Below are 13,028 nucleotides of genomic sequence, written 5' to 3' on the forward strand. Positions count from 1 at the left end.
TAGCTGTTTTATTGTGTGTTTGGAAAAAAGTAAGGTACCTTGTAAGGGTGCAAAATCAAACGGAATGTGGAAAAAAAAAGTAAATTCAACATTGTAATATTTGACTCAATAAATGGACTCAGCAGTATTGAATCACAAAAAAAGATAAATCACAGTAACAAATAAAGAAAAACAATATGTATATGTTCCCTGACAATTCCATTTAATTTTTTTTAAGTGTTATCTAGAATTTAGAAAAAAAGGTTTACAAGAATAAATCAATGAAAACAGACAAGATTTGACATTTTTTTACTCCAATTTTTAATGAATTAATAAATAAAAAAGATATGTAGATATTTATGTTTAACATACATGTTTTAAATGTAAGAGATTTGTTCCTAGGAAAGAAACAAGCCTAGACTGGACAAGGACTGGAGGGCAGGACGTAGAGTTATTGAATTAGGAGTGCTGGCAGATGGACTGTCCGGGTGTAAAAAGTGTGGTCTACCCCTCCAACTGTCTCATTGCACAGGAATTATAACCTTTGGTCTTGCAGCTATGCTCAAGATACCATGCATGAATACCCAATGCCAATATGTTAACAATGTGCCTACTGGAAAGAGACACAATAGAGTCTGGGATGCTAACAGCAAGCTAGCTGCAGGTGATTTGTTATAACATTGACAAATATTCTACGTTTGTGAATTCCTGTTGACCTATATTTATTTCTACGCATTTATTTGAAATTCCTCTGCAGCTGTCCAACATACTGGTATTGGTTATGAACAGATCAGTGGAATACTTGCTGAATTAAATGTCCCACCTGTCAGTCGAACATTACTGAGTAGCAGGCAGGAAGAGGTTGGATCTGCCACAGAGTCAGTTGCAACAGAAACAATTCAGGAAGCTCTTGAACAGGAAGTCCTGACAACATCTATGTAAGTACATGTACTACCGGTAATCAAGTAAATTTTGGTAAAAAATGCTGTGCAGTGAAAAACATTACATGTATTTGGATTAATTAAACATGTATTGAAAATGAATAGTGAATCACAATATGTTGAAAAAATAACAATCGCCAATTGTTTTAATTTCACGCTGCAAGAACTTCAATAATTTTAATTTTGTACATGTATATACATATATGTATATATATATATGCATTCAAATGTTTTTAAAAACCAATGATAGCATTCACTATGGTATTAATTTCTGATTTTTTCTTGCTTGTAAGTACTCTTGTGAATCATAGCCTATGAGCCTACCTCTTGTCTAAAAGATATTCATTAATTAATAATTATTTAATTTTTAAGGAGCAATCAATCTTCCTCCATTACTGTGAGTGTAGATGGGGCATGGCAAAAGCGAGGAAGTGGGAGGTCATATGACAGCCTTACTGGTAAATTTATTTTTATACCTATAGATGTTGAGTGTAGAGAGAGTTACTGGGGGGGGGGGGCGTCATGATGATTTATCGTCATTAAACATAATTTTATTCTCAAAGTTGTGTCACAAAGATCTTTTATATGCTTGATTACTAGCTATATTCTCTCATGTTTTTTATGTTATGTTACAGGACACTGCTCAATGATAGGAAGCCAGACGGGAAAAATTGTGGGTTATAGCTTTAGGAACAAATCATGTAGAATTTGTGAACGAGCAGAAAAAAACAACCAAGCCCCAGTTCCACATGAATGCAAAAGGAATTGGACAGGTAATTATAATTCCTCAGATTTAATATTGGTCTCCCTGCAAAGGTTAATTTTGGGGATTATGAATACAGAAAAACAGTATTTTTTGTACCAATAATTTTGATATTTCTACTTTAAAATCAGCCCTTTCTTAGAACATTTTAAAACCCCTGCTTCTAATGAGAGGGGGATATACTGTTTAATCCTTGTGTTTCTGTCAGTGTAGCAAATTTTTGTATCAGTTTTCTCTGAAACTACTCATCGCAGATGCTTGAAATTAGCACTCTCTGTAATTAGCTCACCTGAGCCAAAGGCTCGGTATGTCCGTCTGTTCGTCCGTCCATCTGTCTGTTACGCTTTTGGGTACCAGAAGGATATGGAAATAACGAACAGTATTCAATCTCAACGTCCATTAAACAAACATACAAAACAAGAGCAGAGCAAACACGGACCTCCGAAACATCAGAGGTGGGATCAGGTGCCATGGAGGAGTGAGCATCCCCTGCCGACCAATCTTTTATTCACAACTCCTCTTATACCATGGAGTGAAATTTAATGAAACTTTCACAGAATATATATTACATATTGGCATTGTACACCTTTTATTTTACTTTTTGATTGGACACATATTTTGGGTTTACCATAGCAAAACATAGACACTGCTATTTTATAGCAGGCAAGGGGTGTCATTTAGTGAGCTCATTGCTCACAGTACCTCTAGTTTAAGCTTGTCCCATATGGAGTATGATCTGACAGAATAACGCTGTAATAAAATGATATGTGTATTTTAAAAGAAGAGCTTCCTTTGGAATTCAATGATTAATAATAGTCCATGCAATTTTTACAGGTAGCTCCAAGTCCATGGAATCTGACATGGTGGTGGAATTGGTTAAATCAACATTGAAGAAAGGGATTCAAGTAGAGGCACTAGTTGGGGATGACGACACAACCACAATGTCAAGAATTCATAAAGAAATAGACCCAAGCATCAAAAAGCACTCCGACAAAAATCAGATTAAAAAAAATGTATCCAGTTCACTCTATGCGCTGCAAAAGAAACACAACAGTTTATCATCAAAAGTGATAAAATACATTCAGAAGTCTTTCAACTATATGATCTCTCAAAACCAGGGGAATCCCACCGGGATAGAGAAAGGCCTTGATGCTCTGGCTCTTCACCCATTCAATGACCACAGCCAGTGTAGTGAAGTATGGTGCCACCAAAAAAGAAATACAACAAAGAAATACAGTTCACTACCCTATGGACGGCCTTTAGAGAGTGAGAACCTAAAGCAAGATCTTTTAAGCATTTTCAACAGACTAAAGAAACATAGCACCAACCTTGCCAATCTTGGAAGCACCCAAGCAAATGAAAGCTTCAACAAGACAGTAGCTTCCAAGGCACCTAAATCCCGCCTCTTCAGTCGTACTTTTGGCTACAGAGTTGCAGCTAGTGTAGCACAGAAAAACCTAGGGCAACGGTATTTGATTGAGGTACACTTTATAACTTAAATATATTTAAATTTCATCCTATTGATTACTGTGGTTTCATCAATATTCGTTGAGCATCAATTTTCAAGAATCTTGTTGTTGAGCAGATTCATGAAATTAAATGTTCATTGAATTAAAAAATTATTCAGTTGTATTCTCGAAAATGTCTGATATACAAAATCCACGAAAATTGAAGCAAACAAAAATTGATGAAAGCACAGTAATAGATTTGATCACTCATTTGATCCTCTGCAGCACAGGGTAATTTGCTAAATGTAGTCATTCTTACTTTCTGTAACTGTTTTTGGCTGTGTTGCATTATTTTGATCACTCTATTATGAAGCATCATGCATCTGTGAAATTTAGCTTTCATGTAATGCAATACTGGGTATATGTTCTATGTGGATTTTTTTTTAAATTTAGGTCAACAAAAAAATGGGATTATCACCAGGCGGACACACCAAAAAATTGACTGCAAAAAAGGACAAGTCTGCTGGTCGTAAAAATGCATTGTCACTAACTACGAAGGCAAAGAGGAGGAGATTATTTCTCAAGGCAGAAAGGTGACTAGGTTGATACAATATACTTTAAATATGTATGAAAATTTTACATTTCTCTTGAAAGTTAATACATAAGATTTTATTTTTACAAAATTTAAGGAAACAAGTGATAGCCTGCAAAGAAACAAGAGAGGGGCCAACTTACTCTTGCGGTATTGGTTTGCATACTGGGAATGACACTGAAACCATTCCAGCTCCTGTTACCCAGCCCCTAAAACAGCCTCTACAGATTTCTAAAGAGAATCCTTTGATCTTTTTTGACCTTGAATCAACAGGACTAGGTATGTGATTTTTACATTGTGTTTAATATTTTAAAAAAAACATCATAGAAACATTTTTTCCCTTCAGTATTACTGAAACTAATGCTTATGTTAATAAATTGGAGAAGAACATGAACATTTGTGAATATTAATTATGAACAGTTTAAGTTTCTTCATTTTTAGCAAGGACCTCTCATATCACACAGATGGCAGCTGTGTTTGAAGAGGAAGTGTTCTCAGAATATGTCACGCCAGAGGTTCCTATCACACAGAAAGCTGCAGAAGTCACCGGAATTACATTTTTAGCAGGAAAAATGTATTGTAGAAATGTTGAAGTTAATGCTCTCAAACTCACTGCTGCTGTCAATTCCATTCTTGATTTTTTCTCAAAGTTTCAGTCAAAGGTAGTTTTGATTGGTCATAATGTTAAATCATTTGATTGTCAATTATTTTTAAATGCTGTTGAGGCTTGTGGGAAAACTGATGAATTTTCAAAATGCATAGCTGGATTTATAGACACAAAGTTACTTTTCAAACTTTTTGATCCAGAATTAAAATCTTACTCACAGAGTGAACTTTTCAAGCACTATCTTTCATTAGATTGCAGTGCTCATAATGCTCTGGATGATGTGATGGCATTACAGAAACTTGTGAATTCTGTTGGGATTGATGTAACCAGCTCCATGTATTCAGCTGCTTCTTTAACATTTTCAAATGCTTTTGAAAACTTTAAGTACAGTTCTGAGGTTCATAAAAATGCACCTTCTTTAGAACATTTAGTTAGGGAGAAGATTTTAAGCAAGAGCATGGCCAACAAAATTGCAGGTATTGGGTTAAACTTTAGGTTTTTGCAAATGGCCTACACTAGAAACCCTCAGGATGGAATTCTGAATTTACTTTCAGAGCAAATAGTAGACACTGATCATGTTCGTGTTACAAAGTCTCAAAAAGTAATTTCATGCTTGAACAAATATTTTGCTTCCAAATGTGAAAGTTAACTAGATTTCTGAAAATTTGTAGAATTTTCAAAGGAATTGTCATTTTCAGGGTAACTATATCATTGTGCATGTATATGCAAATGTTGACCAGTACATTGTAACACAATATTTGAAAAAAAGTAAGTGTTATGTGATTACCAGGTAGCAAGATTTCGAACATTAGTAGAATTTTCAAAGGATGTCATTTTCATGGTAACTATATCATTGTGCATGTATATGCAAATGTTGACCAATAAATCATGTACATTGTAACACAATATCTGAATCAAAGTAAGTGTTATGTGATTACCAGGTAGCTAGATTTCTGAACATTAGTAGAATTTTCAAAGGATGCTATTTTCATGGTAACTATATCATTGTGCATGTATATGCAAATGTTGACCAGTACATCATGTACATTGTAACAAAATATTTGAATCAAAGTAAGTGTTATGTGATAATGAATGATATACCGGGGTATTTTTATTACAGTTGAAGATTGTTTTTACTTTATACTTATAATTGTGTATGTAGAGTATGGATTTTATGAATGTAAAAAAGTTAAAGTATGTTAAATGTTATGTAGATGTATATTTATTAATTTTGTACACTAAGACTATTTATTTAAGTTATGATTTTTCTAAGAAGTATTGAAAGGTTTATCAAATCTAGCTATTAATTATTCCTTAATATTTAACTGTTTAATGTAAATTAAGTTCCTTTGAATAAGCTAAATTTTTCAATGAATAAATTGTATGAAAAATTTCCTAAAATTTCGACATGAAAGATTTTTCTCATATGAATAGCACTATAAGCATAAATTATATGACAGAGGAAATTCGGAATTTAGATGTCAGTTGTGTGAAATACCTGTGAAATAAATATTTATTTATGTAAGTATAATAAATAAAGGTATGTGTGTCTTCATTTATATCCATGATTTGTTATCTTTATGTGGTTATTTATTTTAGGAAGATATTATAAAATAATTCATACATTTATGACTTTTAAGAAAATTTAGAGAAAATTCGGGTTAATTTTTTTCAATAATTAGTCCGATTACCTTATCATTTTAACCTTGTAAATTAATCTTAAACATTTGATGAATCAACAGTGAGAAATGTAAATATTTGACATTATATGCTCAATTGTAAAAATTGAGATGAAATTTAATGTGAATTCATGAAAAATCAGATTTTTTTCCGAAAATTCGAGGAAATTCGGATTAAGTATATTTGTTGAATATCGATGATTTCATGTTTTCTTTCCACTAACTCAATTCATGTAAGTTAGTGATCAATAATGAGTTAAAACTTTAATTTTAGTAAGCAAGGTATTTTTTCTGACACCAAAATTTATTCCTATGCCAAAATTTCAATACTTTTCTGTGTAAAAGTACTTTTTTTTTAGGACTGACTTTCAAATGACCTTGACTGAAAATCAAGGCCGATTTCACCAAAGTTTTTCGATGTTAAAAAAGTAAACACAGTCTGAATAATGAGTATTCAGAAAATCAAGATTCTGCAATTATAAGAAATATGAGAAGAATCCATCCTTAAACACGCCTGTTAATCGATCAATTGCACAACTAGCAGTTGTGTATAACAATCAAAAGAGATCGATTTCTGGTTAATAATTCCAATACACAGGAAGTAAATGGACCCGATTTAGACAATAATTGATATTTTTATTAAAGTACAACAATGTGATCCCATGAGCAATTTATTTTTCTTTAATTTTACACTCATAAAATGCAGTGATTGACGATTGTTGATGGTCCTTCTACATCAGATACGTACATTTCCTTGCCATACCTCTATATACTTTCCATAGTGTTTCATTCTTCGAAGGATTGCTATTTATTGTATTTACTCAGTGTGTTTTGGTCCTTCTTCTAATATAGCATAGAATTATATCAAAACTGTAGGAGTAGCATTTTGAAGAATTGGTTACAGACAAACAGACGGAAGACAGTTGTCTCCATTGCAGACTCTGATATTGCGTCAATGGCTTCCACAGTCCCGCCTACAGCATCCAATGTAACAACAATGTGCTCCATAAACTGACCTACAGAACCCAACATAGCAACAAGAGCTTCCTAAGAGTCGCCTACAGCACCCTATGTATCACCAAGGTCCTCCGTAGAGACGCCCAATGTAACATAATCAGCTTCCTTTAACTCGGCTGCAGCATCCAATGTGGCATAAAGGGCTTCCTTCGAGTGTCCTACAGCAGCCAATGAGACCAACAGTTTTCTTAGACTCGTACTTGGATGGGAATTTACCGCCACAAATGTAGAATGTGTTCAATCGAGATAATGACACAAAGAGGAACAATCTGGATGAAGGTAAGACAATGGAAATGAACTAATACAAACTTTTAAACCTTAAGTGATGTTGCACCAATATAATGTCCCAGTAAATAAACTACTCGATTTATATCGGGTATGATATAACGCTTTTGCTAGCACGTTGATTATAATACAAATTTGGATCAAAATTCTCTGATCAGTACAAGTCTATAAACAATCTTATAGAGTGCTGATTCAATATATAAGACACAAGTTGTTACATGTTATATGCCCCCTTTCTTCGAAGAAGGGAGGGCATATTGCTTTGCTGCTGTCGGTTGGTAAGTCTGTCGGTTACCCATCAGTGTTTAACATATAAACATCTTTTGTTATTGATAGGATTCCATCATTAATGGAATAATAGTGTTGGCACCAAGCATCCAAAGTTGTGGATATTCATCCGCAAATTGAAGGATGTCGAACGCTTACAGAGGGTGGAGGAGAAGACAGCAGCACGCGGGGAGCCCCGACCTGTCTCCAAGAGGAGGTGGAAGAGAGGACAGCAGCACGCGGGGAGCCCCGACCTGTCTCCAGGAGGAAATGGAGGAGGCTTCAGAGAAAACCATTCGTCTCAAAGAACAATACAACCAAGGTCAGACAACTCTTGCGATAGTTCCCGATTTCGTGAAGCATATCGATGTAAAGTATACGTAACCTGTCAATATATTCTTTTGATAGTTTATGAATAATCGCACTAAAAGAAGGATAAACATTGGTATTAATCTACTATTTAAGGTCTGAAAATATTATGACGTTTAATAATAAAACGCATTTTTTCATTGTTAAAGAATTTCTCAATCTGCCTTTCACAGCACATGAAAAAGTTTATGTTCGGTATTTTTTACAAGTCCAACATGCATAACAAGTGATATCTTAAAAAGTCTTTGTGTGAAAATGTTGTAATTCATGTTTTTTGAAAGAAATGATTCATCTCTTTATTTTAACAAAGAAAAAAAGTATTCCTTTATGATAAAATAGTCGAGAATTGTGACGTTTTTCTTTAATTTCGTACTATTTAAATTTTTTTTTGGTCATAAATATTGACTTTTCTGCACTAAAAAAAGTAAGAACGCACTGACCAACATCTGAATATAAAACTATTTTGCAAAAAACGAGTATTTTGTTTGATTAGCTGTATCGGGATCGATGTTCTGTTTGTGTTCAGATTGGTTTTGTTTGTAGTATGTGTTAATGATTTCCGGTCATGATACGGATTTGGTAGATTGTATAATATTGCTCATAGGGGATTGGAGTTTGATATGCTCTTCCCTCCTTTTCTTTAAACTTATTTGTGGTTCTTTCCAAACTTGCATGTTTTTAACTGCCCTTAATAATGATATTTTCATAAAATTCAAGGTCACTAAAAAGTGATATAGATTTATAGAGTTGGCCAAGTTGTTGCCTAGTTGCCTAGAGAAATGCAAGTGGTGAGCCACGCCAATCATCAGTGATTAGATCCGCAGACAAAACAATGGCGGTGAAAGGACTACTATATGACAGCACCAAACTGGACGTAGTTAAAGTTGGAAGAGCGGTCATGTTGCTCAATGTAATAATGAGGTATTCACAAACAGGAGCAAAATCTGAAAGACCGTACCCCTGGATGTCCCAAAGTCCCTGATAAGACACATTCTGCGTAGATGTACTTAAAATCTGTCCAAAGTTCCCCACCAAATACCCTTGTTACCCTCAGCAGACAAGTTGTTTTAATGAGTATTTATTAACTTAGATTTTAGTTTCCTTACATATTTGTAATGTTGGCAATATTTTTCATTTTAGTTTAGGACTCGAAATGCTCTGTCAATATATTTAGAAGATGATAAAGCAATTGTTTATTTGTATGATCTTTGTTGCAACCACACAGTGTATTAAATAGTGCAATATAAACCAAATTATTAGGATCATGTGATTTATTAATATCATGTTAATGTTTCGTCATAATTATAATCATAACATTAAATCAAAGTACTCAGAAGTACAGAGAGCCGGGCTCATTCACAGAGTAGAATGGATTTCTTACATGAATCACGTTTATATTCTGATGAAAAAATATTTCAAAACTGTCAATATACATAATAAGACACTGACAGTGAGTTTTTCAATCCTAATACCACGGTCCGATTTTGTCGGAATCAGAATTAATCTGGTACCGCAGGTGAATGTAAACAAACAGGCCAGTCTGGTTCCCTCTCCTACTTTACCTCGTATGTGAAGAGAACTACGGTAACACTGATTATCAAAAATCCTTACGCTTATGAACTATGTTCTTGGACTTATGAAGTTTTCAAAGTCATTAGTTCTAATGTTTATTTAATATAGATAAAACTTCGTTTTATTTTTTTGCTTTATTTAGCGTTTGTATTATCTCAAAAGCGATTGAGAGTAAGAACTATATTTTTGCACGTAACTTCAAATTGGCGACTATGGGGTCAACATCCTGCCTTGAACAGGATCACATAAGCCGGCAATTGCTCTTTGAGCAATAATCCCGGCTAAAAATCAATTCAGAATGTAGAATCTTCACTAGTGATATAAATTGCAGAATCTTAAAACTATAATTCATCTGAATAAAATATATGAAGTAACAAAAATTAATGCATTTTTTATATTGTTTAAATTTTCAGTAACCCTCCACCACAACTCTTTCCTATCCTCGACTTCCAAGACTTAAGAGGACGAAAGTGTGCTGTTCAAAAAATGCTTAACATTTACTGAGGGTACATCAACAACTTCCACTCTGACACGAGTAAACTCAGTACCAAATGGTGCCCCAAAAAAGATGTCTACCCAGCATTTTCCCCAGTATCACCCCCAAAGAGAACGGCTGCTGCTTTCATGGACTCTTCAGCCACGGAGACAGCTGCTTCCTGTATCAAGTCTCAAGCACAAGGAAGTCAGGGAACATATACGGGTGTGGTGGACTCAATTTTGACAGAATAAAGGTGAGCATTTAAGCCGTATTTTTCTTATAAATTGAACCTAATTTTAATGCATTTTTTTCCGATTTAATTATTTTCATTAAATGTTAACTTTACTATCATCATTCATCAGTATTTAAAAAAGGCACTTTTCATGTATTCTAGAAGACGTCACAAGCTAAAACGGAAAATGATGCAGAGATCAACACATCCAACTTACCCCCTACAAGAGGAGCTGCGAACTTTAAGATCGCTAAAGGATGCAATAAATGCCAATGTACAGCAGATGGAGATATTAACTTCATGGAGGACTATTTTAGAAGGCGCAGAGTGCAATTTGTATCCGTGTAATCTTCTTGCTTTGTGAAGGACGGCATAAAATAGGAGACTATCACTAAAACTATTTCTAACCTCATAAATGTGTAAATTCTCCAGTTCTAACAGAGTGATATATATACATAGACGAAAAACAGTTAAAGAAAAAATGATTACTCTTATCCTACACTCAACTTTTTAGCTCACCTGAGCCGAAGGCTCAAGTGAGCTTTTCTGATCACATTTTGTCCGTCGTCCGTCCGTCTGTCTGTCCGTCCGTCCGTCTGTCTGTCTGTCCGTCTGTAAACTTTTCACATTTTCGACTTCTTCTCAAGAACCACTGGACCAATTTTGACAAAACTTGGTACAAAGCATCCTTGGGTAAAGGGGAATTTAAATTGTTAAAATGAAGGGACATATCCCCTCGCAAGGGGAGATAATCAAGAAAAGACAAAAATAGGGTGGGGTCATTAAAAAAATCTTCTTCTCAAGAACCACTGGGCCAGTAAAGCTGAAACTTATGTGGAAGCATCCTGGGGTAGTGTAGATTCTAAATTGTTCAAATCATGGCCCCGGGAGGAAGGGCGGGGCCACAATAGGGAATCAAAGTTTTATATAGATATATATAGGTAAAATCTTTGAAAATCTTCTTCTCAAGAACCACTGGGCCAGAAAAGCTGAAACTTATATGGAAGCGTCCTGGTATAGTGTAGATTTTAAATTGTTCAAATCATGACCCCCGGGGGAAGGGCGGGGCCATTATAGGGTATCAAAGTTTTACATAGAAATATATAGGAAAAATCTTTGAAAATCTTCTTCTCAAGAACCACTGGGCCAGAAAAGCTGAAACTTATGTGGAAGCATCCTGGTATAATGTAGATTCTAAATTGTTCAAATAATGACCCCCGGGGGATGGGTGGGGCCACAATGGGGAATTAAAGTTTTATATAGAAATATATAGGAAAAATCTTTGAAAATCTTCTTCTCAAGAACCACTGGGACAGAAAAGCTGAAACTTATGTGGAAGCATCCTGGTATAGTGAAGATTCTAAATTGTTCAAATCATGACCCCCAGGGGAAGGGCGGGGCCACAATGGGGTATCAAAGTTTTACATAGAAATATATAGGAAAAATCTTTGAAAATCTTCTTCTCAAGAACCACTGGGCCAGAAAAGCTGAAACTTATGTGGAAGCATCCTGGTATAATGTAGATTCTAAATTGTTCAAATAATGACCCCCGGCGGAAGGGCGGGGCCACAATGGGGAATCAAAGTTTTATATAGAAATATATAGGAAAAATCTTTGAAAATTTTCTTCTCAAGAACCACTAGGCCAGAAAAAGTGAAGCTTATGTAGAAGCATTCTGGGGTAGTGTAAATTCTAAATTGTAGGAATCATGGCCCCCGGGGGAAGGGCAGGGCCATTATAGGGAATCAAAGTTTTACATAGAAATATATAGGAAAAATCTTTGAAAATCTTCTTCTGGGCCAGAAAAGCTGAAACTTATGTGGAAGCATCCTGGTATAATGTAGATTCTAAATTGTTCAAATAATGACCCCCGGCGGAAGGGTGGGGCCACAATGGGGAATCAAAGTTTTATATAGAAATATATAGGAAAAATCTTTGAAAATTTTCTTCTCAAGAACCACTAGGCCAAAAAAAGTGAAGCTTATTAAAATCTTTTAGTGATATGATTGTCTCAAAAGATGTATGTGAAGGTGTATGGGGTATATTGGTAAAATTACTGTTACTCTACATGTAATAATGTCTGTTTATCCATTTACATGTTTCATTTAATTTGTTTCTCTCTTCATTTGACTTAATTTTTTTCCAGTCCATAATTTTAATGCCCTGCCATGGGTATGACAGGAGCAAATATAGTGTTTGTCATGTCCGTCTTCCGTCATTCCATCTGTCCTTCTATCACACTTTGTGTTTAGTTCATTTCAAAGCTACGTTTCAAAGAAACTATTCAAGATATTTTTATCAAACTTCATATGCTGAGATATTGATGAATACTATGCAACTGCATCAACATTTTTTGACACAACTGCATCAACATTTTTTGACATATCCTTTGATCTTGACCTCATTTTTCTTCAATAAGTAATTAGCTCAGTTTTTAAAATACCATTCAAGATAGTGTGATCAAACTTCATATGTTGATGCATACTGATGTAACTTATTTAAATTAATCACCATAATTGACCATGACCTTTCCTTTGACTTTTACCTCACTTTTCTTAAATCATTGTTCAGCTCTGTTCTAAAGATACCATTCAAGAAAGTGTGATCAAACTTCATATGTTAATAAATACTGATGTAAGTTATTCAAACGCATCAACACTTATTTACCTTGACCTTTCCTTTGACTTTGACCTCACTTTTCTTAAGTTAGTGTTTTGATCAGTTTTAAAGATACAATTTAAGATGATATAGTCAAGCTTCATATGTTGATGTATGCTTATGTAAACTATTCACATCCTT

At 34.5% G+C, this 13,028-nt stretch overlaps 1 protein-coding gene across 1 annotated transcript; it reads left to right on the forward strand.

Annotated features, from left to right (window-relative positions):
* The first annotated feature begins 384 nt into the window (after positions 1–384).
* LOC134282377 (uncharacterized) lies at positions 385–5,891 on the forward strand. The gene is made up of 8 exons (XM_062764774.1): positions 385–643; positions 737–917; positions 1,293–1,378; positions 1,556–1,693; positions 2,518–3,164; positions 3,585–3,724; positions 3,821–4,002; positions 4,165–5,891. Exons 1-8 carry the CDS (start codon positions 538–540, stop codon positions 4,977–4,979), a joined length of 2,295 nt encoding a protein of 764 aa, XP_062620758.1. The 5' UTR covers positions 385–537; the 3' UTR covers positions 4,980–5,891.
* Positions 5,892–13,028: the final 7,137 nt, after the last annotated feature.

This window comes from Saccostrea cucullata, unplaced genomic scaffold (assembly GCF_032062105.1).
Source record: "Saccostrea cucullata isolate Sc308-1 unplaced genomic scaffold, CSIRO_AGI_Scuc_v1 ctg312, whole genome shotgun sequence".
Classification (NCBI taxonomy): Eukaryota; Metazoa; Mollusca; class Bivalvia; order Ostreida; family Ostreidae; genus Saccostrea; species Saccostrea cuccullata.

Coding starts and splice junctions, on each gene's coding strand:
- LOC134282377 (XM_062764774.1), top strand. CDS start 538: ATGCTCAAGATACCATGCATGAATACCCAATGCCAATATGTTAACAAT. Junction 1,379..1,555: donor GTCATATGACAGCCTTACTG/GTAAATTTATTT, acceptor GTTATGTTACAG/GACACTGCTCAATGATAGGA. Junction 1,694..2,517: donor ATGCAAAAGGAATTGGACAG/GTAATTATAATT, acceptor CAATTTTTACAG/GTAGCTCCAAGTCCATGGAA.